The sequence below is a fragment of the Miscanthus floridulus genome, chromosome 7, assembly GCF_019320115.1.
Source record: "Miscanthus floridulus cultivar M001 chromosome 7, ASM1932011v1, whole genome shotgun sequence".
In the NCBI taxonomy this organism is placed as follows: Eukaryota; Viridiplantae; Streptophyta; class Magnoliopsida; order Poales; family Poaceae; genus Miscanthus; species Miscanthus floridulus.
The window spans coordinates 30,196,237-30,217,601 of record NC_089586.1 but is presented as its reverse complement, the minus strand read 5'-3'; the positions used below and the strand labels follow the sequence as shown (position 1 = coordinate 30,217,601).

General features: G+C 46.4%; 1 protein-coding gene across 2 annotated transcripts; it reads right to left on the bottom strand.

Annotated features, from left to right (window-relative positions):
* Nucleotides 1-1,104: 1,104 nt before the first annotated feature.
* On the bottom strand, nucleotides 1,105-11,752 carry LOC136466795 (uncharacterized). Of its 2 annotated transcripts, none has more exons than XM_066465307.1 (14): nucleotides 11,403-11,752; nucleotides 10,170-10,251; nucleotides 9,951-10,054; nucleotides 9,641-9,767; nucleotides 9,458-9,552; nucleotides 9,094-9,217; nucleotides 4,196-4,276; nucleotides 3,117-3,215; nucleotides 2,788-2,958; nucleotides 2,539-2,626; nucleotides 2,379-2,446; nucleotides 2,226-2,300; nucleotides 1,830-1,958; nucleotides 1,105-1,660 (listed from the first exon to the last, which is right to left on the bottom strand). In XM_066465307.1, exons 1-14 carry the CDS (start codon nucleotides 11,441-11,443, stop codon nucleotides 1,433-1,435), a joined length of 1,512 nt encoding a protein of 503 aa, XP_066321404.1. In that variant the 5' UTR covers nucleotides 11,444-11,752; the 3' UTR covers nucleotides 1,105-1,432. The 2 variants fall into 2 exon arrangements, with proteins under 2 accessions (XP_066321404.1, XP_066321405.1); XM_066465308.1 differs by having other exon boundaries at nucleotides 2,226-2,294.
* Between the last annotated feature and the right edge of the window lie 9,613 nt (nucleotides 11,753-21,365).

Sequence of the window (21,365 nt, the reverse complement as noted above, 5' to 3'; positions counted from 1 at the left end):
ACCACGGTGTTCCATCATTTCTAATATATATTCCCAAGAGACCGTGTCAAAAGCCTTTGATATGTCCAGCTTGAAAAGTAGAGCAGGCGTTTTTGTACGGTGATATGCCCGGGACAAGCTTCTAACATACATGAAATTATCCTGTATACAACGGCCTTTGATGAAGGCACTTTGCGATGATGAGATGAGATGATTCATGTTCCTTGACAGTCTGATGGCTAGCGTCTTTGCTATCAGCTTGGCGAAAGAGAAAAAATTGCAAACGACCGATGTTTCGAGTCCCATTTTTGCAAATCGCCCAGCGAAAGAGTGGACTAAGCCCACTGGTCTGAAATCCTTTGCGTATTCTGAAACTTCAAGTTTTGGGATCAGTACTATGTTGGCACCATTCAAATGCTCCAAGGGTCCAGCTTGGAGGTGGTAGAAGCAGTTCATTGCCTCCATAATATCCCCTTTGATAGTCTGCCAGCATCGCTTATAGAAGGATCCTGTGAATCCATCTGGCCCCGGTGCCTTCTCTGCAGGTAGCATCTTGAGAGTGTATTCTATTTCTTCCTGCGAGAAAGGTCTGTCCATAGCATCATCCTCAATTGTACTAAGCTGTAGGCGGTTCCAGTCTAGAACTTGCGTGCATTCCACCTTGGTGCCCAGCAGTTCAGCATAGAACTGATGCAGAATGTCTTCTTTTCTTCATGGCTCCAGACGATGTTATCTGTTGGTGTCTTAAGGTATGGTATAAGATTTCTCTTCCGTCTACCATTCGCTCGTTGGTGGAAAAACTTCGTACACGCATCACCTTCTCTTATCTGGATCAATCGTGAGCTCTGACGACGGCGTGATATCCAGAAAAGTCAATAGCAGCGCAGATAAACAATGCAATCGATCACAAAATTGCAGTGGAGCAGTGTGATCTATCAATCAAAAAATTGTAGTCTATCACAAAAGTTTGATCAGAGCAATCTGGATTTGATGGGCACCTGTGTGGTGGTCGTTGCTTGCTTCATGCTTCAAGTAGGCTGTCACGCAGTTGGTGTAATCGTGTCCAACAAATCCTCTAGACAGCACGGAATAACAGGACGTCCAAATAATTACGAACAATGGCGGTTGAAGATGAAAACACCAAACCCCATTTCCATTTCACCACCAAGGCGATGTTGCATTGCAGCACTGCAAACTACAGGATGCAAGTGGGGGAAATAAATTACATGAACAGCGAGCCAGAGATGGCACTTACACTTGTTTCAAGCAATTACAAGAGATGATACAAGGGCGTGCTTTCTCAGCTTTCGAGCATCCTGGCATGCTACATTGCGGTCGTGTAACATATATTCACCTAGGGTTATATAGGTTACAGCATGGTAATGACAACAGTAGGTCAGAATAAGGGAGAATCTGCGGTGGACAAACAGTGGTTCAAGTAGACTTGTCAGGGTTATGAAGTTGTAATCCCTCCAGACGATCTATTCCTCTTGTACCGCGGAGATTGCCCCAGGCACATCTTCAAACGCGAAGACAGGCTATCCCCCATCTCCACCTTCTCACGCTTAATCTTCTTCCACAGTGCTTGAACCTTCTTCTGCTTAGCTTTCTCGATCGGTTTCCTCTGGCTTTGTCTCTGGTTTTGTCTTAGAGGCGTAGCCAAAGCCTTGACTGTCAAATTCTATGATGCACAGACCAATAACCAGATCAGATAATCTTTTTTCATTGATCATATCAAAGTGGTAGATGCCATAAGTAAGAAAGAAGCCAACTAGTAAAAACAATAGCTTTGATAAGATACATCAGCCACTGGATAACTAAATTGTCAAGCAATTAAAGCAATGTACCACCTGCTTATCATTATTATGGCCTGAGAATGATTCATCACTGGCTGCTCCTAAAGATGAACATCTGCCCCAACTTTCTCTGTTAGAGCTTGTGAATGAACATGACTCCTCATTGCGCCTACTTGTTTTATCCTATAAGAAAGGAAGGCTTCTGATCAGACAATTTGCAGGCAAGAAGTATATGAGCCTCAGTTCTCAACACTTATAATGTGTTCCTTAGGACCCTCACTGATCGGACATCTCTGTATCACACCTATTACAATAAACAATTTAACACAATGGACAATCCAGTGGAATCAAGAAAATGCATTGCATGGATAAAATTGCTCAACTTGACTAAAAAATATACAGGGTCCAAATTGCGTGTGAGCTTACTTGAAGTTATACAGTGAACTTTACCTGCAAATGTGATCCAACACTATCCCCATCAATCTCTGACAGGCTGCGGTTTTCATCTAAAAGAAAGTCCTGCAGCTAATGGAATACAGATAAGAAAACGAGCAAGGAAAAAGGCCTTCACATCAGACACAGACAAAATATCAAGAAACTTACCAAGTCATTCTCATTCTTAATGGACAGTTGATTCATGCTAGACAACAATTCAACTACAGATGTGCTATCTGAAACAAAATAAGGTAAAATAATCAGTATAAAACCAGTTGTTACAATATTACCATTTACAAGGAAGTAGCTCAGGGAGCTGAGACCAAACCATGTGGGATGTTAGGTGCATCTGTTGATGAACTGCAGGCTGCAGTGTTTGCTGACCGTAGTCCGTTGATGATTTCAAAGAAGAAATTCTGCAAGAATTGGGGGGGGGGGGGGGGGGGGGGGGGGGGGGGGGGGGGGGGGGGGGGGGGGGCGGCGGGGGGCGGGCAAAGGTGGTTCCTTAGAAGCCAAACCATATAAGATACTTTTCAGGTTCAAATGGAGTTTTGCAATGGGCATTCCGTTAATTTACCTCATTGGTTATGTTACCAACTTTAAATGCTCCCATATGAAGCTTTGATCGTGCTGCAGGCAGCATAGGAGGACGCAAAGTTTTATAGAAGAATATAGAAACTGAATCATAATATGATTGAGGTCTTGGGGAATTATGATCACCCTCAAATTTAATTATATTTTTATCCCCCTGCACACAAACATGTAATGAGGCAATGGTTAACAGAATGCCTAGCATGATCTGCAGCAGGAATTGTCGACTACCAATCTCCATGTTATTTGTTATAAATATGATCTGCCATCCATATGCCAGTTAACTTTTATGAAGGAAGCTAAGTAAACATTTACCCCATATGCCTGGTGAATACGATCACAATGGTGAGGCTGAATAAACATATCATAAAAACCATGTCCAAATAATGCAGGGATAAACATCTTGGGAGCCAACTGGTTATGAACAAGAGAACACTGAAGTTAGATTGACGTGAAGTATAAGCAGGTTCTTTCAAAGTTACAGGAATTGTGCAGGAATTACAACATACAGAGATCTCAACAATAAATGACTCAGACTAGTAAAGGACCAGAGAAGTGTAAAATTGTCAATCCTGGCAATAACCAGATGGTCAGTTGGTCACTATTGGCAACCTAGAAAGTAGAAACTCTCAAACTAAGCAGTCTTTGGGTTAAAAGAAAAGGAACACATAATGCAAAACCTCAACACTAAAATTGCTCAGACCTATTTAAGAAAATTCTCAATAAATACATGCCAAATACAGACAAAGAAAGAAACGAGGTTTTCCAGAATTTTGCTGGAAATTCTATAATTATAAAACATCCTACATGGAAAATGCCAATCTGAAGAAGTGGTTCTAACTGCATAAAGGATCTACGGAAGGAAATTATTATGACACTACCATATTAAAAGCAATTAAACAAATAGCTTATTTTTATCATTTATCAGGTCTATTATATTCAATTTTACATCAGCATGACATGGATAATGCAATGCAAAATATAAACATGACTTGTACAAGCCAAAAGGCAGTTTTGCAACCATCGTGAGTTGAATTCTTCTTTGTTTTGTATTAAGTATTAAGTTGCATGCACCGACCAGTTCAACCCAAAAGCTTAAGCTGATGGGGAGAGGTGAGCAATTCACTTATATTCCAACACTCCCCTCACGTGGAGGCTCCCTTAGGCCTCAGACGTGGAATAGGAGCGAGCAACAATTATTTCATTTAATTGCGCTAACCAAGATTCGAACTCGAGACCTTTGGCTCTGATACCATATTAAGTTGCATGCACCGACCAGTTCAACCCAAAAGCTTAAGCTAATGAGGAGAGGTGGGCAATTCACTTATATTCCAACATTAAGGCTTCAAGGTGTCAAATTATGTTATGGAAAGATAATGTTTTAGGAAGTATACCTTTAAAACATTAAGATCCATTATGTCGAACTTAGCTCTTTTCTGAATGATTCGCCGCATGTACTGTACAGCCATCTTAACCTGAAAGGGCAGATTTCAGAACAACCCAGTAAAACTTTACAATTATAGCAATGACCCCTAGGATTATATAGACTCTTGTGCTAGCAAGGATGTAAGATAGTATGGAACTTTCACTAGATCTAATGTTATGACCGGCATCCCCTACAGCCGTCGCAGCCCAGCTAAGGGCTAGGAGGGGAGCCGGCCATCAAAGGGCTATGGCCCATATAATTGTCGCAATTATAGTATTTCTAGAGGGTTATTTTATAATTATCGCTATTAGAGAGACATATAAATATTTGTAAGACTCTATTTGGGAAATTAAGCAGAAACATATTATTGTTTCCGGCTTCCTCAGGGAGCCGGGTGAAACCCTAGCCGCCTCTTCTCTCTCTCTCGCAGCAGTTGTAGCCACGGCGCCCTCGCGCCGTCCTCGCCCACGTCCAGCCGTCTCGCATCCGTACAACCTGCGTAGCGGCTCCGGTAGGGATCCTAGCCCTATCAACCTGGTATCAGCATTGCCTGGTTCGATGACGACTGCTCCTCTGAGTTCCTCCATCCCGGTGACCACTTCGTCGCTGCCCGCTGCGTCGTCGGAGTTGTCGGAGGCGTCCGCCGCCTCTGCCCAGCCCCTGACGTTGGAATCGCTGGGGGCCAAGGTTGATCTGCGCCACCGCCTCCGCCGCCGCCGTTTCCCGCACCACCACTGCCTCCGCCGCCGGTGCCCACGGCACCGATCCCGACTGCGCCACCGACATCCTACCCCTACGGCATGTCGTCGATGGGGGCCGGAGTTCCGCTCCATCTGTTGCAATGGCCGGCCTCGCCGTCACCGCTGCCTGACTGGTTGCAGCCGCCCATACCGGCGTCGCCTCCGCTCTACTCGATGGCCACGTCGACAACCCCATCACCCTCCACGACGGTCGCGGCGACAGCGGTTTCCACCCTGCCTTCCGCCGGCGGTACTCTCTTCGGGGGGGGTGGACGGCTCGCTGTTCTTCGGGGCGCCCTCTTCCTCGGGCGGCCAGCAGCAGGGGGGCCTTGACCCGGGCCTTGGTGCTGGCCTCGCGGGCGCCCAGGCGGGGCCCAAATTCTACAAATTGGAGTTTCCTACGTACAACGGCTCGGCAGACCCTCTGAATTGGTTGAACTAGTGCGAGCAGTTCTTCCGCGGCCAACAGACGCTAGCATCCGCGCGCACATGGCTCGCGTCCTACCACCTTCGGGGTGCTGCCCAGACATGGTACTACGCCCTAGAGCAGGACAAGGGCATGCTCCCTTGGGAGCGCTTCCGCGAGTTATGCTCGCTCCGCTTCGGGCCTCCTGTTCTGGGCACACGGTTGGCGGAGCTTGCCCACCTTCCTTTTGGTTCTTCCGTGCAGGATTACTCGGAGCGCTACAATGCCATCCTGTGCCATGCCCGCAACCTCTCCGCTCGCCAAAAGGCGGAGTTGTACGTGGGCGTGCTGCCGGACCAGCTCCGCAAGCAGGTTCAGCTCCGCGCACCGCCCGACCTCCAGTCCGCCATGTACTTGGCACGGGCGTTCGAGGAATGCGTATCTCCACCTGCACCGCAGCCTCGCGGCGCCCGGCCGCCCCTGCGGTCGACCTGGACTCCGCAGCAGCGGACGCCGAGTGCGGGTCCTACACCTGCGGCCGCCGCTCCTACACCGACCCCGGCGGCGCCCACTTTTCGTCGGCTCTCTCCGGCCGAACAGCAGGAGCGCCGTCGCCAGGGGCTGTGCTTCAACTGTGACGAGCCTTACGTGCGCGGGCACGTGTGCAAGCGCCTCTTCTACCTGGAGGCCGACGACTACATCGTGGAGGCTCCCGTGGAGGCGACCGAGGACACCCCTTCCAGCGAGTTGGCCGGCCCGGAGATGGCTGCCGCTAACGCCCTTGTGGTCTCCCTCCAGGCTGTTGCAGGTATTCGGGCCGCCAACTCCATGCTGCTGCCCGTCGTCATCAAGGGCGAACGCTTCCTGGCCCTCCTCGACACGGGCTCCACCCATAACTTCGTGTCGGGGGAGACCATGCGCCGCCTGGGGCTCGTTCCTGCGGGTGGGGAGCGCCTGCGGATCACGGTGGCCAATGGCGACCGCATGCCTTGTGAGGGCATCGCGCGCAACGTGCCCATTCGCATCTACGACGAGGACTTCGCCATCACGTGTGTCGGCCCTCAACTTGGGCGGATTTGACTTCATCATCGGCTTCGACTTCATCCGCACCTTGGGCCCCATACTATGGGCCGCCGCGTCACCTGGCAGGGGGTGGCCGGGGCGGCTGCACCCTCTCTAGCCCCCTCGGCACAGCTGCTGGCCGCGGCTGCCTCCGACCCACGGCAGCCGCTGCTGGACGTCCTACTCCAGCAGCACGCCGTCGTCTTCACCGAACCCACGGGCCTTCCGCCGGCGCGAGCGTACGACCACCGCATCCACTTGCTACCGGGCACCGCGCCGGTGGCGGTGCGCCCTTACCGCTACCCCCAGCTACAGAAGGACGAGCTGGAGCGGCAGTGCGCGGCCATGCTCACCCAAGGGATCATCAGGCCGACCACTTCGCCTTTCTCGGCGCCCGTCTTGCTGGTGCGCAAGGCGGACCAGTCGTGGTGCTTCTGCATTGACTATCGCGCCCTCAACGCCAAGACGTCCAAGGACAAGTTTCCGATTCCGGTGGTCGATGAGCTCCATGGAGCTCGCTTTTTCACAAAGCTGGACCTACGCTCTGGGTATCATCAGGTGCGGATGCACCCCAACGACATCGCCAAGACGGCGTTCCGCTCTCACCACGGCCACTTCGAGTTTCTGGTGATGCCTTTCGGGCTTTCTAATGCCCCGGCCACCTTCCAGGCCCTGATGAACGATGTGCTTCGTGACTACCTCCGGAGGTTTGTGCTCGTCTTCTTCGATGATATCCTCATCTACAGCTCGTCGTGGGCCGAGCATCTGCAGCACATCAACATCGTCCTCAGCGCCCTGCGGGCGCACCATCTCCACTTGAAGCACTCCAAGTGCTCGTTTGGGGCGCCATCTGTGACCTATCTTGGCCATGTCATCGCCGAGGGCGGTGTCGCCATGGATGCCGACAAGGTCGCCGCGGTGGCGGCGTGGCCTCTACCTCGCTCGGCCCGGGGCCTTCGCGGCTTCTTGGGCTTGGCGGGATACTACAGGAAGTTCATCCGCGACTTCGGCATCATCGCGGCCCCGCTCACGCGTCTCTTGCGGCGAGACGCGTTCGTGTGGGACGACGACGCGACGACGGCTTTCGAGGCGCTCAAGCGCGCCTTGACGACGGGGCCCGTGCTTCAGATGCCGGATTTCGACGCGACTTTCGTGGTCGACTGCGATGCATCGGGCGCGGGGTTCGGCGCCGTCCTCCACCAGGGCGCGGGACCCCTCGCCTACTTCAGCAGGTCATTTGCAGCTCGCCACCTCAAGCTCGCCGCCTACGAACGCGAGCTCATCGGCTTGGTGCAAGCTGTGCGCCACTGGCGCCCGTATTTGTGGGGGCGCCCCTTCCTGGTTCGCACTGACCATTACAGTCTCAAATTTTTGCTTGATCAGCGTTTGTCTACCGTCCTCCACGCCACGCCTTTCGAGGTCGTCTACGGCCGACCCCCGCCGCCCATCCTGCTGTACAAGCCGGGGACGGCGCGTACCGAGGCCGCCGACGCCCTACTCCGCAGCCACGACGAGATGCTCGCTGAGGTCCGTCAGTGGCTCCTTCAAGCCCAGTAGCTCTCCAAACGCTACTACGACGCCAACCACAGGGCTGTGGAGTTCGAGGTGGGGTCGTGGATCTGGCTGCGTCTCCTTCACCGCACCACGCAGCAGTCCCTCGACCCTCGCTCCAAGCGCAAGTTGGGGCCGTGCTGGGCGGGACCGTTTCGCGTGCTTGAGCGCATCGGTCGCGTCGCCTACCGCCTCCAGCTGCCCGATGACGCCCGCATCCACGATGTTTTCCATGTGGGTCTCCTGAAGCAGCACCGCGGCGATCCCCCCACTGCCGCCGGCGTCCTGCCACCGGCTTTGGATGGCCGGGTCCTGCCGGCCCGGAACGCGCCCTGCGCGCTCAGCAGCGCCGGGGTGTTTGGAAGATTTTGATCAAGTGGCGCGGTCTGCCAGCAGATGATGCAACGTGGGAGTCACTCGAGGAGTTCCGCGCCGAGCACCCCGATTTCCAGCTCGAGGACGAATTGTTTTTGCAGGCGGGGAGAGATGTTATGACCGGCATCCCCTACAGCCGTCGCAGCCCAGCTAAGGGATAGGAGGGGAGCCGGCCATCAAAGGGCTATGGCCCATATAATTGTCGCAATTATAGTATTTCTAGAGGGTTATTTTATAATTATCGCTATTAGAGAGACATATAAATATTTGTAAGACTCTATTTGGGAAATTAAGCAGAAACATATTATTGTTTCCGGCTTCCTCAGGGAGCCGGGAGAAACCCTAGCCGGGTGAAACCCTAGCCGCCTCCTCTCTCTCGCAGCAGCAGTTGCAGCCACGGCGCCCTCGCGCCGTCCTCGCCCACGTCCAGCCGTCTCGCATCCGTACAACCTGCGTAGCGGCTCCGGTAGGGATCCTAGCCCTATCATCTAACAACTACATTATCCTTTTACACATTCCACAAATTCATTGCAATAACGAGCATGTGGATTCATCTATGAACTTAATAACCTAAGGTAAAGCTCAATACAAAGGAAAACAAAGCAAGTCCTATTGGTTTGTGCTTCAAAGTTAGCAATTGTAAATCATATTAAGACATAAGCTCCCATCACCATTCCCATAATGTACATTTCAACACAAAAGTAATGCATGCAGCAGATGTGCTGGTCATACCGTGAATTTAGGAACTCGAATTTTGTAAACATCAACAAGTTCCATCATCAAGTCATACAGGTTAGTGAAAGCACTATCCAATACCATGCCAGCAATAGAGGGGTCCTCTGCTCCATAGAGTAGGCTGTACATTTGTATACAAAATATTGTAATGAATTACAGGGGACAACCATCAAATGGTGATGAAATATTTGAGCCTTGACATAAACTTAAAAGATTGAAAACAATCTTAAGCATATCAACTGAAAAGTGCTATGGAAGAACTTGCAAACTGCTCCTCAAGATAATGAATTGCATGAAATGAAACAGAGAGATCTTGCACCAAGTAAAAAGAGCACAAACTTTATCCAAAACTACCAATTACCATGTAACAGCACCCATTGATCGCCCCCAAAGGCCTATAGTGGAAACTTGTTTATTGTCCCGAAGACATGACACTACACATTTGAGGTCCTCTTTCTAGAAGTAAATTATTGGGAATTTCAGAAAGGTGTGATCGCCCAAAATATGAATGTAGAATAAGCGAAGAACAACGCTGATTATATACCTCATGCCAACCCAAGCTGACGTAATCCCCACTGGATAGACCTGACCCAGAAAAGTCAAGTGTGAAAACAGTGATATTTGAAGGAAGAAGTATTACAGCGGCTTCATTTGCGTCTGCTCGGCATCCGCTGCATTGAGTCAAAGCAAAATCCTGTTTAATATTCCAAAAGATACCAGTGATTGTTTGAGCTTCTAAATCATATAAATAAAGAAGTGAAAAAAATTGTAACTAAGTCTTAAAAATGTTAAAAGAAGGAAGCACCCTATGAATCGTCAAACATATGCAAACATGGAGCATAAAAGTTAAGTACCTATTTCCGTGGCAATAGACCACACATGGGAGGGCAGTGTTCTCTGGGATAAAAGCAGGAACATAGTGGCTGCATTTTAAGATATAGCCTCTTGCATTTGTAAGCTGCCAGGAGCAAGTTACAATAAGGTTATCAACAAAGATGCTCATAATTGCCATCAAACTTGCCATCAGCAAATAAAAGACAGAAGAAACCTCTATAAATGGTCTCCGTACTTGCCTCCAAGTCTAGCCGTTTGTATTTACATCCTGCGAGGATAAACTCTTTCTCCCATAGATACTGATCTGGATTATATTCTGACCTGCGAATTAACACTCATTCAGCGAGTTCAAAATTACAACCACAGCGAGTTCAAAGTATCAATGTCACAGAGCCCACCCAACTAGCATCCATACTTCTCACTGCAGAGGGACCAGAACGTATGGAACCACCTCAAATCCCCAAAAAATGGAGTTAACTGCCTCCCCAACAGGTACAAGCAGCAGAAATTTATCAACTTTATACATGGCCCATGGCCAAGATCACAGCACACAGGCTGACAGCTACCATCGTTGAGAAACAGGATTATATAGAAGGTACAAAAGATACCAATGGGTATGTGAAAGGTGCAAAGCCATTGATTAGTTAATTTTATCATTACATTAAATCATCTTTGCAACCAGGTGTGGGGAACAAAGAAGCATTCCATGTTCCAATTAATGCTCCAGAACAAAGCATACTCGTCCATCCTCAACAAAGCAACACTTTACAGCAGTGTTCCAAAAAGGCACATAAAGCATGAACATTGCAACCAGAACAAAAAGGTACAACATCAAGTGGTAGCAGGCAGCAAATCTCACATGATCCCTCCTCCGAGTGAGGATCTCAAATTGGTAATTGAAGCAGAAGGTGACACTAACAAGACAGTTAAAATTTACCCTTGAATCGTTTTTTTTAATAATGTCATATGCATACATTAACACAAAAGTCGCCCTTGACAGCTATGAGCGCCTACCACATGCTTAGGAAAGTTCAGGTACACATAACATGACGAATTGACAACTTCAATGAATATTGCAATTTTACCTAACCCTAGCTTTAATGGCACACGGTACAGATTTGCAATAATATAACCAAGAGTTTATGTACCATCATACAGACTAGCTGAAACCAGTAACCCAATATCATCATGATCTCACCCTCCATTGGAAATTTCAAATTGTGCATTTCCAGGTATCCTTCGTCCTAAATGCCTCTTGACAGCGGTACATAAACAGCTAATACGCCAGCATTTCAACAACGCTTCCGGACATGCAGTTACCAGAGAACTAACGGTAGCATTGATCCCGCTCCTCTTCTCCAATTCAAAACAATACGGTTGGTCACATCCAATGCAGCATCGTAATTGATGCCTAATAGGACACAAGCAGCAAATGCAACTATGCTCAGGAGATCTGGCGGGACAGCGCGTACCGGGGCGGCCGGATGACGAAATTAACGAACTGCTCGATCATGGTGCCTCCCGGCGGCGCGCGGTGCTCCTACGCTGCGCGCCTGCGCCGTGGTCCAGCGCTCATGCACCACCCGGCTCCATCGTCCTCTCAGAATTACGACCCCCGCCGCCTGTCAGGTGGAGCCCATCGAAACCGGACGAATCCCCGGCGGAGCCGCCTCGGATTGCGGGAGCCGCGCCCTCTGCCTCGCCGGATCCGGCTGCCCGAGCCGAGGGGATCCGGGAGGAGGAGGCGGTGGTTGGGGAGGCGGGGGAAAAGGAGCGAGAGGGATGAGGGATGGAGGGAGAGGGGGGCGATGGCCGTGGACGAGCGAACGAGTGATGATTAGAACGTTAATGAAGCGGAGGTAATCGTGGGGAATTTTAATTTTGAATTCTTTTTGTCGTGTTTAATTCGGGTCTTAGTCATTGATGGTCAGCCTTGCACGTGTAGGCCAGGTGCAGCGTACCCTCTCTGGTCGTCTGGTACGACTCTGCAAGCATACCCTCTCTGGTTTCTAGCTGTGGATTTTGTGAAAAAAACATTCGTACTGTTTTTTACAACATTCCATATTTGTATTCATATAAGTTACTTGCTCATTTTTAATACCTATTGTTTTAGATTTATTCTAAATCAAACTATTTCAACTTTAACTAAATTATAATAACTTATAGAGTATGTTTTACGTTTGTTCCAAGTCAAACCATTTCAAGATTGATTAAATTTAAATAAAAAAAGCTATTGATGCCTATAATATCAACTAAGCATTATTAGATTTATCACAAACGACAGCGCTCGCGCCCGGACGTCCGGACGGACATGTATATCTGGACGCCCACGCCTGCACTCCGTTATGTGCGCCCACACGGGGCTCACGCCGCCCGATGTCGCCCATGCCGCCCAACCCCACGTGGGGACTCTCGCGCCCCTCCGCTTCCCCTGCCCAGATGTCTGCGCCAGCTCGACGGCGCCCCAGCAGCTGCAACAGACGGCTACGGCAGTGTCGGTGCGGGACCCACGGGATACCCCGCAAGGAAGGGAGAAGAACTAGCCTAACTAGGATTCTTCCTCTGTAATCTTAGTAGTAGTATTATTCTGTAATCTTACTAAGAACTCTTATTGTAAATCGACTAGGACTCTGGCCTCCTGACTATATAAAGGAGGGCAGGGCTACTTGGATCGGGAGTTCATACAACAATTATACAACACAACACTTTACAATCAATCCAACGCAAAGGCTAACATCGATTGGACGTAGGGCTATTACTCGATCAAAGATCGAGGGCCCAAACCAGGATAAATCGATTGTCTTTTGCGTTAACCGTCAAGTTCCGCATACGCTGAAGTCCGAACATACTGCCCCGGGGACCCCCGTGGCAGGTTATCGGTGGTCAAACATCGACAGCTGGCGAAAATATGCCTGAGCATCCTGACCGAGAGCAAAATAGCTAAAAAGACGCTTGAGCCCGCCGATGAGGGTAGCTAACAAGCTAACACCCGAAATAAAAAGCAAAATGGCTGAAAATATGCCTGAGCATCCCGGTCGAGAGCAAAATAGCTAAAAAGACGCTTAAGCCCGCCGATGAGGGTAACTAACAAGCTAACACCCGAAATAAAAAGCAAAATGGCTGAAAATACGCCTAAGCATCCCGGCCTAGAGCAAAATAGCTGAAAAGACGCTTGAGCCCACCGATGAGGGTAGCTAACAAGCTAACACCCAAAATAAAAAGCAAAATGGCTGAAAATACGCCTGAGCATCCTGGCCGAAGCAAAATAGCTGAAAAGATGCTTGAGCCCGCCGATGAGGGTAGCTAACAAGCTAACACCCGAAACAAAAAGCAAAACGACTGAAACTAAGCCTGAGCATAGACCATAGCAATTTCAAGACAAGACCCTCCAGCTACTTGTTCTAAATAGCAAGAGGCTCAGGGGCTATACTAGAGATACCTAAGAACACAAAGATCTACATATAACGAGTTGTTTACATGGCACAAAAAGAAGGCCAAACAAGCACTCGACAGATCAAGAAAAGTTGTCAACACAAAGATCTACATATAACAAGTTGTTTACATGGCACAAAAGAAGGCCAGACAAGCACTCGACAGATCAAGAAAGGTTGTCAACACAAAGATCTATATATAATGAGTTGTTTACATGAGACAGAAAAGTACTCGACAAATTAAGAAAGTTTGTCAAGATAGCGCGTAGAGTTGTTTACAAGGCAAAGACGAAAGCAAGACAAAGTACTCGGTAAGTCAAGTAACTCTGACCAATTGGATAAATCATCCAAGGAATAAACAAGGCATCCAGGCAAAGAAGACATCAACAAAAAATCTTCATTCAAAAAGAAGTATAATGTCATATTACAAGGCACGGGCATAAAGGTCAAATACATCAAGCGTCATCATCAGGAGAAGAGATAACAATATTAAGATTATCTATAATTCTACTAGCTAAGTCTTCAACCTCAGGCTCCATCCTCTCAATGGCATCAATGTATTCTTGACTATCGGCTTCCTCTGCTATCTTGGACAAAGGAGCCACTAGAGCAAGGACCCGGACCTGGGCCAGGACATTCTTGGTACACAGTTGGGCGCACCTCTTCATGAACTCTTGGAAACAAGTCGGAATTCGAGGAATTAACTGAGCCCAAGATTGCCCATCATCCGCTGGAGTTCGGAGAACGTCGGCTACTGAACGAAAGGATTTCCACAAAGCTTTCTAGTTTTCAGTAGCCATCGCCAACTTGCCAGACAAGTCTTCAATAGTTTTTTGGGCCTGCACAAGATCTCTATCAGCTCCATGCCTAATCAACTTAGCAAGCACAAGTTCTTTCTCAGCATGAGTAATTATCTCCTCAGCCTTGTTGTGACTAGAACGAACAAGAGTCTTCATTTCATCAACGCCCTCCGAGAGCTTCTGCTTTTCAACTCAGAGAGCTAGACAAGGCAACAAACAACAAGTCAGCAGAAAGGAGAGTTTGAATGCAGAAGAAAACAAAAAGAACCCACAGTACCGTTGCACTCCTTCATGGCCTCCAAGTTCTTCATGGCCTCCGAATTCTTTAAAGCCTCCTGGATAGCAGCATCCCTCTGCTTCTCGGCCTCAACAACCCGGGTACAAAGACCGTGTTCCTCCTTCTAATGCATTTTATGCTCAGCCTCCATCTCGGCCTGACAGAGATCCAGCTCTGCCTTCAGGGCGCTCAACTCAGAAGACAACTTCTTCTCGGTTTCCGACGAGAAGAAGAAGATGGTATGGTCCCGAGAGAAGGACTGAACAAAAAAGAAAGAGAGAAAGAAGGCATAAGAATAGGAGAAAGACGGACATCCAAAGAAAGAACTTCAGAAAACTTACTTGGAGTTTTTCTCCAAAAGAAGTCGCAAAGGTCACGAAGTCTCCCCAAGAAGCGGTCAACTCTGACAACCGATGAGTGGCATCAAATTGATGAACCACATCTTCAGTAGAAAGAGGAGCGGAGGGAGAAGACGGCCGATGCGGAGAAGGCAAGATCAAGGACACATCATGAGAAGTCCCAGCTACTTCCCTAGATGAATCCACCGCAATGGCCATGGTCACCTCCGAGGCAACCAAGACAGCAGCAGCATCGTCACCAGAAGGCCTTGTTGCCCCCACAACCACTTCACTAACAGTGCACTGCGAGTCCTGAGGCTCAGTACTCGGTTGCACAATAGAGGGCTGGCAAGAAGTCGACAGAGGGACGAGAGAAGACGAAGGCCTAAAAGTTGATAAAAGAACTCGCCAATAAGAACAAGAGAAAAGGAGAATAGAAGCAAAGAGATGAAACCAGAATTCACTCACCCAGCTATCTTCTTCTTCGTAAAACAAAAAAAAAGACCTCGCAGGAGGAACCACGGCGGCAAAAATGTCCCCGCCACTAGGCGGCAGGAGCGGTATAGCCGGTACCAGAGCCCCGAAAGAACTCAGTACCAGAGCTATGGAAGAACTTAGTACCGGAGCCATAGAAAAACCCGGTGCAGGAGCCTCAGAAGAACTAGTACCCGATGACCGCTTACTACAAAAAGATCAAGACCAAAGTCAAAACAAAGAGGAGGGATTCTGTAGCAGCAAAACAAGAAAATAACTCACCACCGTGTGATAAGGGGTGCATCATCGCCCTCTTCTTTCTCAGTCTCGACCAAGGCCACCATAGTACTAGCTGAAAAAAGAACAAAAGTACTTGGTTCAAGACAAAAACAAGAAGACAAAGGGACATAGTGTATTAATATGCTCACCTAAGAGCATGCTAGCTACAACTGGAGTACCTAGATGAGTACTTGGTTAGCGAGACTTCTTGGAAGCAGGTAAACCAGATGAAGAACCATCCGCTTGCCCCCTCTTCGAGACACTATGAGGACCTCGAGGGACTGGACGAGGAACATATTCTTCATATACATCAACAACTCTGGAAGAAACTCCAGGAAACATGGTGGTGATTGGGAACTTACTGGTTACAGAAGCCCCAGCAAGGTTCTCCCTAGTATTCACCATGGTAGGGAGGACATCAAGGGGGATGGGGTCAACAAAGTTGCGCCCCAATTCCTACAAAAAGAATAAAACAACATGATAAGGAAAATTAAGCAAAAATAGATAAAGCAAAAGAAATACAGAAAGTACCCGCACGAAGAGAAAACGACTTACCTCCTCATCGGTCAACTCAAGGGCAGGGACCATGCGTGAAGGATCCTCAGCCCCAGAGTACTCGAAGCCAAGGTTCTCTCGCTCCTTCAGAGGCTGAACACGGCGACGAAGAAAGCTCAAGACAATACCAAAGCCGGTCAAACCCTACTGTTTCAGAGTACTTATCCTATCGAGAAATGGTTGGATCGCCTGAACCTCAACCGGCATCAGGGAGTTCTTTTCTATGGCAGAACCTCCTAAATTATAGGACCCACATGCACTTGTCACTATCCAACGACCTTTGACAACTATCCATATGTTCCTGGTAACTTAAGAAGTCTGTCGGGTGTCCTTGAGGAACCCTGAATCATCCACGATTTCCGAGCAGGATCACATTACAGAGTCATTGCAGTATTATAACATTTATTCAAATATATACATCAGAGTAAAATAGCAGAAGTCTTACGATAACTTAATTTACAAACCAGTTGTTTCAAACTTTACAAACTAAGTTCGATAATTATTACAAACCATTGTAGTAGTGGAGTGGCATAATTAACATAAACATAACACACAAAATAAGCATCCTACCTAAGGATCACACATTCACTTATCATCATCAACACGAACAATAGTCATGCAGCAAGGTCCAAAATAGACCTGCTCATGAGGCTCACCTGCAACAAGGGTCAACGAACCCGGAGTACAAAAGTACTCAACAAGACTGAACCGAAATAAAACTGAGAAGACTCAGGAATGCAGGCTCAGGGATTCAGGGTTTGGCTTTAGCAATAATCAAAGTTCTTTTATGTAAAAGCTCTTTAAAAAATTTCAGTATTTCAATATTTAAACTTCATAAGAACAATATATGAATCTGCCATGATCCGTAATGAGATCATGAACTTCATATCAAACTCTTCTCAAACCTTTCTCAAGTTTTAGTTATTAAACTACGATAATGAACAGTGAGTTGAGTCTCCATAACCGAGGAGCAACGATGATTCGAAACGATTATAAACCTAGCTGGGGATTCTAGACCACACGACATATGCAGGTCCCCAACTTACATATATCAACCTACCCTCGGATCTTCTAAAACAAGAACGGATCCGCGCCATCCGAGAATACAGTACTCCACCAATCGGGCCCATTGCCACGTGGGTACATGCTATTCCCGCCATCTCTCTACTCCCAGTGCACGATTAGCCATTCTCATAATAGAATTGCTAAGTTAAGGCTTACCAGAGTATGTGGTTAGTACTACAAAGTCTCATCTCATGCAATTCAACAACGGACGGACCTTAATCGACACAGGCGGAAAGAAGCCGCTCACAAGACCTCCATGTCTTGTGGCTCTCACACACCAAATCCGCTCGATCTAGATTTATTACTTCTATGCTCATATCCCATGATAACCTAAGTAACCAAAGATCCATTTAAAATTATCAGGTGACAGGTAATCACCCGACTAAGAATGACTAAGCAAAACTAAACATTTACGAATAAAACAGGTAATCAAGGTAGATATGGAAAAATAAGGTTGGTAATGCACCAATTAGGTTTCCACTTGACTCCTAACCACTTAATGCAGTATAGAAAAGCAAAAGCGATAAAATTTGTAAAACACAAGGTAGGGTTAAATACATCTGGGGCTTGCCTTCGTTGACGAAAAAGTTAGGTTCCTACGACGTTCTACAAGTATCTAATCCGACCTCAACAGACGGAGTAGCCTCCTCCGTAACTTGATTAACTACCACGTGTTCACCTTCGTTCACTATACATAGTAACAATGCTATGTTTAACATGATGCGGAATACGAAACATGATGCTCGATGATGGATGCAAAATTAACAATTCAGATACAACTTTTCTTCGCGGTACAGTTGCAAGTCAAACTAACTAAATCTTTTTCATAACACATATATCACTTGCCAAGGATCATTATCAACTAATGACCTAAGGTCATCACTCAATCCAAAATTTCAAACAAAACCTAAATTATTAAAGGTTACTATTTGCTTTTATGAATTAATTATTTTTTATTCAAAATTATGAAATAAATCAACTAATTCTAATTAAGCTTAAAATTTTAGTAAAGATTCATCACTTGATAAGTAAGTGGCAAAACAAATTTTATAATTTTTGGATAATTAATTGAGCCTAGAAAAATCATGGAAATCCATTTATTAATTAATTGAGCAATTTTCATCATATTTAAAAATTACTGTAATTCAATATTTCATATTTTTCCTAAATAATATTCATCACAGAGAGGCCACACAAAAATTTTCATAATTTTTGGAGTTCTAAATAAATATACACAAAAATAGAAAAAACAGACACTATTCATTCAATTCTGAAAAAGGAAAAAATCATTTTCAAACTACACAGTCGCTGACATACGGGTCCCACCTGTCATCCCTAACCTCTAGCTCTGACCACGACGGCGACAACGCTGACCGGCAAAAACTCGCCGACGGTGAGACCAACAGCGATGGCCAAAGTACCAAAACATTCACAAAGACTAGGCGCACCGATTTGTGGCACTACAAAGACTAATTACGACACGATACAAGGCTGACACCGGCCATGGCGGATGCGGTGGCACGACGATGCTACACCGGCGAAACAAGGCCAGTAACGATGAAACAAAGAGTCCAGGAATCATCAGTAGCTCACCCCGAACTCGTTGGAGTCAAAGACCGAGCTAAAGGAGCAACAGCAAGGTGGTTCCACAGTCCGAGCAAACATGGCGGAGCAAACTTCGTCGGTGATGGTGTTTTGGCGACTACAGTGGACAAAACGATCAAGAAACAATGGATTAAGCACCATAGCATCGAGATGAAGCTGTAGGTACACTGATCAAGGACAACGGCTCACTGGAGGATGCTGGCCGCGATGGCGCAGCCACAACGGAGAGGCTGCTGGCCGCGAGGAAGAAGAGTTCACACCGAGGGTTCCTGGCGAAATCAGATGACCCAAGCTAGCTGGATGGATGCGCAAGGAGTAGGCAAAACTACTAGGCGCTTTGCTGTGATGGAGGAGGCACTGGTTCGACGATGAGGGCTCGTCGGAGATGAGCAAGGCGATGGGAAAAACAGAGCAGAGAAAGGAAAGTCGACGACGACGTCGGAGCTTTTATAGCGTGGCCAAGCGAGCGAGGAGACGACACGCAGTGACCTTCACCGCGCTAGCGTGAAGCCAAGGGTGGCCACAGACGCGTCTGGAAGACCGGAGAAACAACGCCGGCGGTGGGGCGGTGGTCGTGGTACTGTTCCTCATATTTACAGAATTGCCATCCATTTTAAAATTCAAATTACTCCCAAATTTTCTAAAGAAGTTGAAAATCTCCAAAAATAAAAGTTGCTCAACATTTCAAGTTCTACAATTTTGCTTAAATAAACATTTTTAAATTCTACCTCCATTTTGAAATTTGAATTTGGGGTGCATTTGAGCATTTGAATCATTTCAAAATTACTCCAAATTTTATATGTAAACTTTAAAAACTTTGAATACCAAAGTTGACCTTATAAAATAAGCTTCAACTTTGCTTTTTGTCACACCCCCAAATTCCAAATGGATTTTGAAATAGACATAAGGGGTAAAAAGGGACTGTTGTAATTTGAATTCAAATTTAATTTATTTACCTTTTTACTTAACTATGATTTTTGACCATTTACATGGCCCATTAGGGTTATTTAAGTCAATTGACACATGGTCTCACATGATCACATGAAATTTGACCCCTGTGGTCATGATCTTTATTTAGAGTTTTGGATCACATTACATCACATAAAATAACAACTTATGAAATAAAACTTATTTAGTGAATGCATTCAAAATTTTCTACTTTATGAATACTTTGCAATGCATATGATGACATATCAAGTTTTAGTTCTAGGTCAAAACACCAGAGGTGTTACAACCCTTCCCCCTTAAAGAAATCTCGTCCCGAGATTCAAAGCCATAGGAAAAGTAATGGAAAAGGAAATGTGTCGTGAGAACACATATAAAATCTGTCCATAAAACAGCTAAGGTCTCTTTACAAACACAACTTGCAATAACCGAGTTCAACTAACATTACTCTATATTGACGCAAGAAACTCTAGAAACTTTTCTAGCAAGTAATCTTCAGATTCCCAAGTAGCTTCTTCTTTGGAATGTTGATTCCATTGTATCTTGTAAAACTTGATTGTCCTTCTTCGTGTGACACGATCTTTCTAATCCAGAACTCGGATAGGATATTCAGAATAAGTCAAATCAGGTTCAAGTTCCACTCCTTCAACCTCAACATTCTGCTCAGGCACTCGGAGACACTTCTTCAATTGAGAAACATGGAACACATCATGTACAACTGAAAGATGTTTGGGTAGCTTCAAGCGATATGCCACTTTTCCATACCTCTCTAAAATTTGAAATGGTCTAATATATCGAGGTGCCAACTTGCCTTTTACACCAAAATGGGTAACTCCCTTCATTGGTGATACCTTCAGATATACAAAATCTCCCTCATTAAACACCAATGGTCTACGTCATTTATCTGCATAACTCTTTTGTCGGGACTGAGCTATCTTTAAATTACTTTGTATTTGCCTAACCTTGTCTTCTGTTTCTTTCACAAGGTCAACTCCAAAGAATCGTCTTTCCCCAGGTTCAGACCAACTCAGTGATGTTCTGCATCTACGACCATAGAGTGCTTCAAATGGAGCCATTCTAATGCTCTCCTGATAACTATTATTGTATGAGAACTTAGCCAACGGCAGACATTCGTCCTACTTCTTGGAATAGTTAAGGACATAACATCTTAACATATCTTCAAGTACTTGATTGACTCTTTCAGTCTGACTATCGGTTTGTGGATGATAAGCTGTACTATACAGTAGTTTGGTACCTAATGAAGTATGCAAATGTTTCCAAAAGCTGGAAACAAAATGTGTACCCCAATCTGACACTATGGTCTTTGGTACTCCATGTAGACTCATGATTCTTGCTAGATTCATCTTGGCATACTAGATAGTAGGATATATACTCTTGATTAGAAGAAAATGTGCTGACTTAGTTAGTCGATCTACAATAACCCATATTGAGTCAAATCCTTTTGATGTCTTGGGTAGACTAACAATAAAGTCCATACTTATGTCCTCCCACTTCCAAGCTGGAATAGGTAATGGCTGTAACTCTCCAGCAGATCTCAAATGTATAGCTTTCACCTTTTGATAAGTATCACACTTGGCTATATACCAGGCAATTTCTATCTTCATTTTGGTCCACCAAAACCTTTGTTTCAAGTCATGGTACATCT

Excerpts from the sequence above, each read along its gene's own strand:
- LOC136466795 (XM_066465307.1), bottom strand. The coding sequence starts at position 11,443 with ATGATCGAGCAGTTCGTTAATTTCGTCATCCGGCCGCCCCG. Across the intron at positions 9,218-9,457 it reads TCAATGGGTGCTGTTACATG|CCTACTCTATGGAGCAGAGG; the intron begins GTAATTGGTAGT and ends ACAAATGTACAG. Across the intron at positions 2,959-3,116 it reads GTATTCACCAGGCATATGGG|GGGGATAAAAATATAATTAA; the intron begins GTAAATGTTTAC and ends GTTTGTGTGCAG.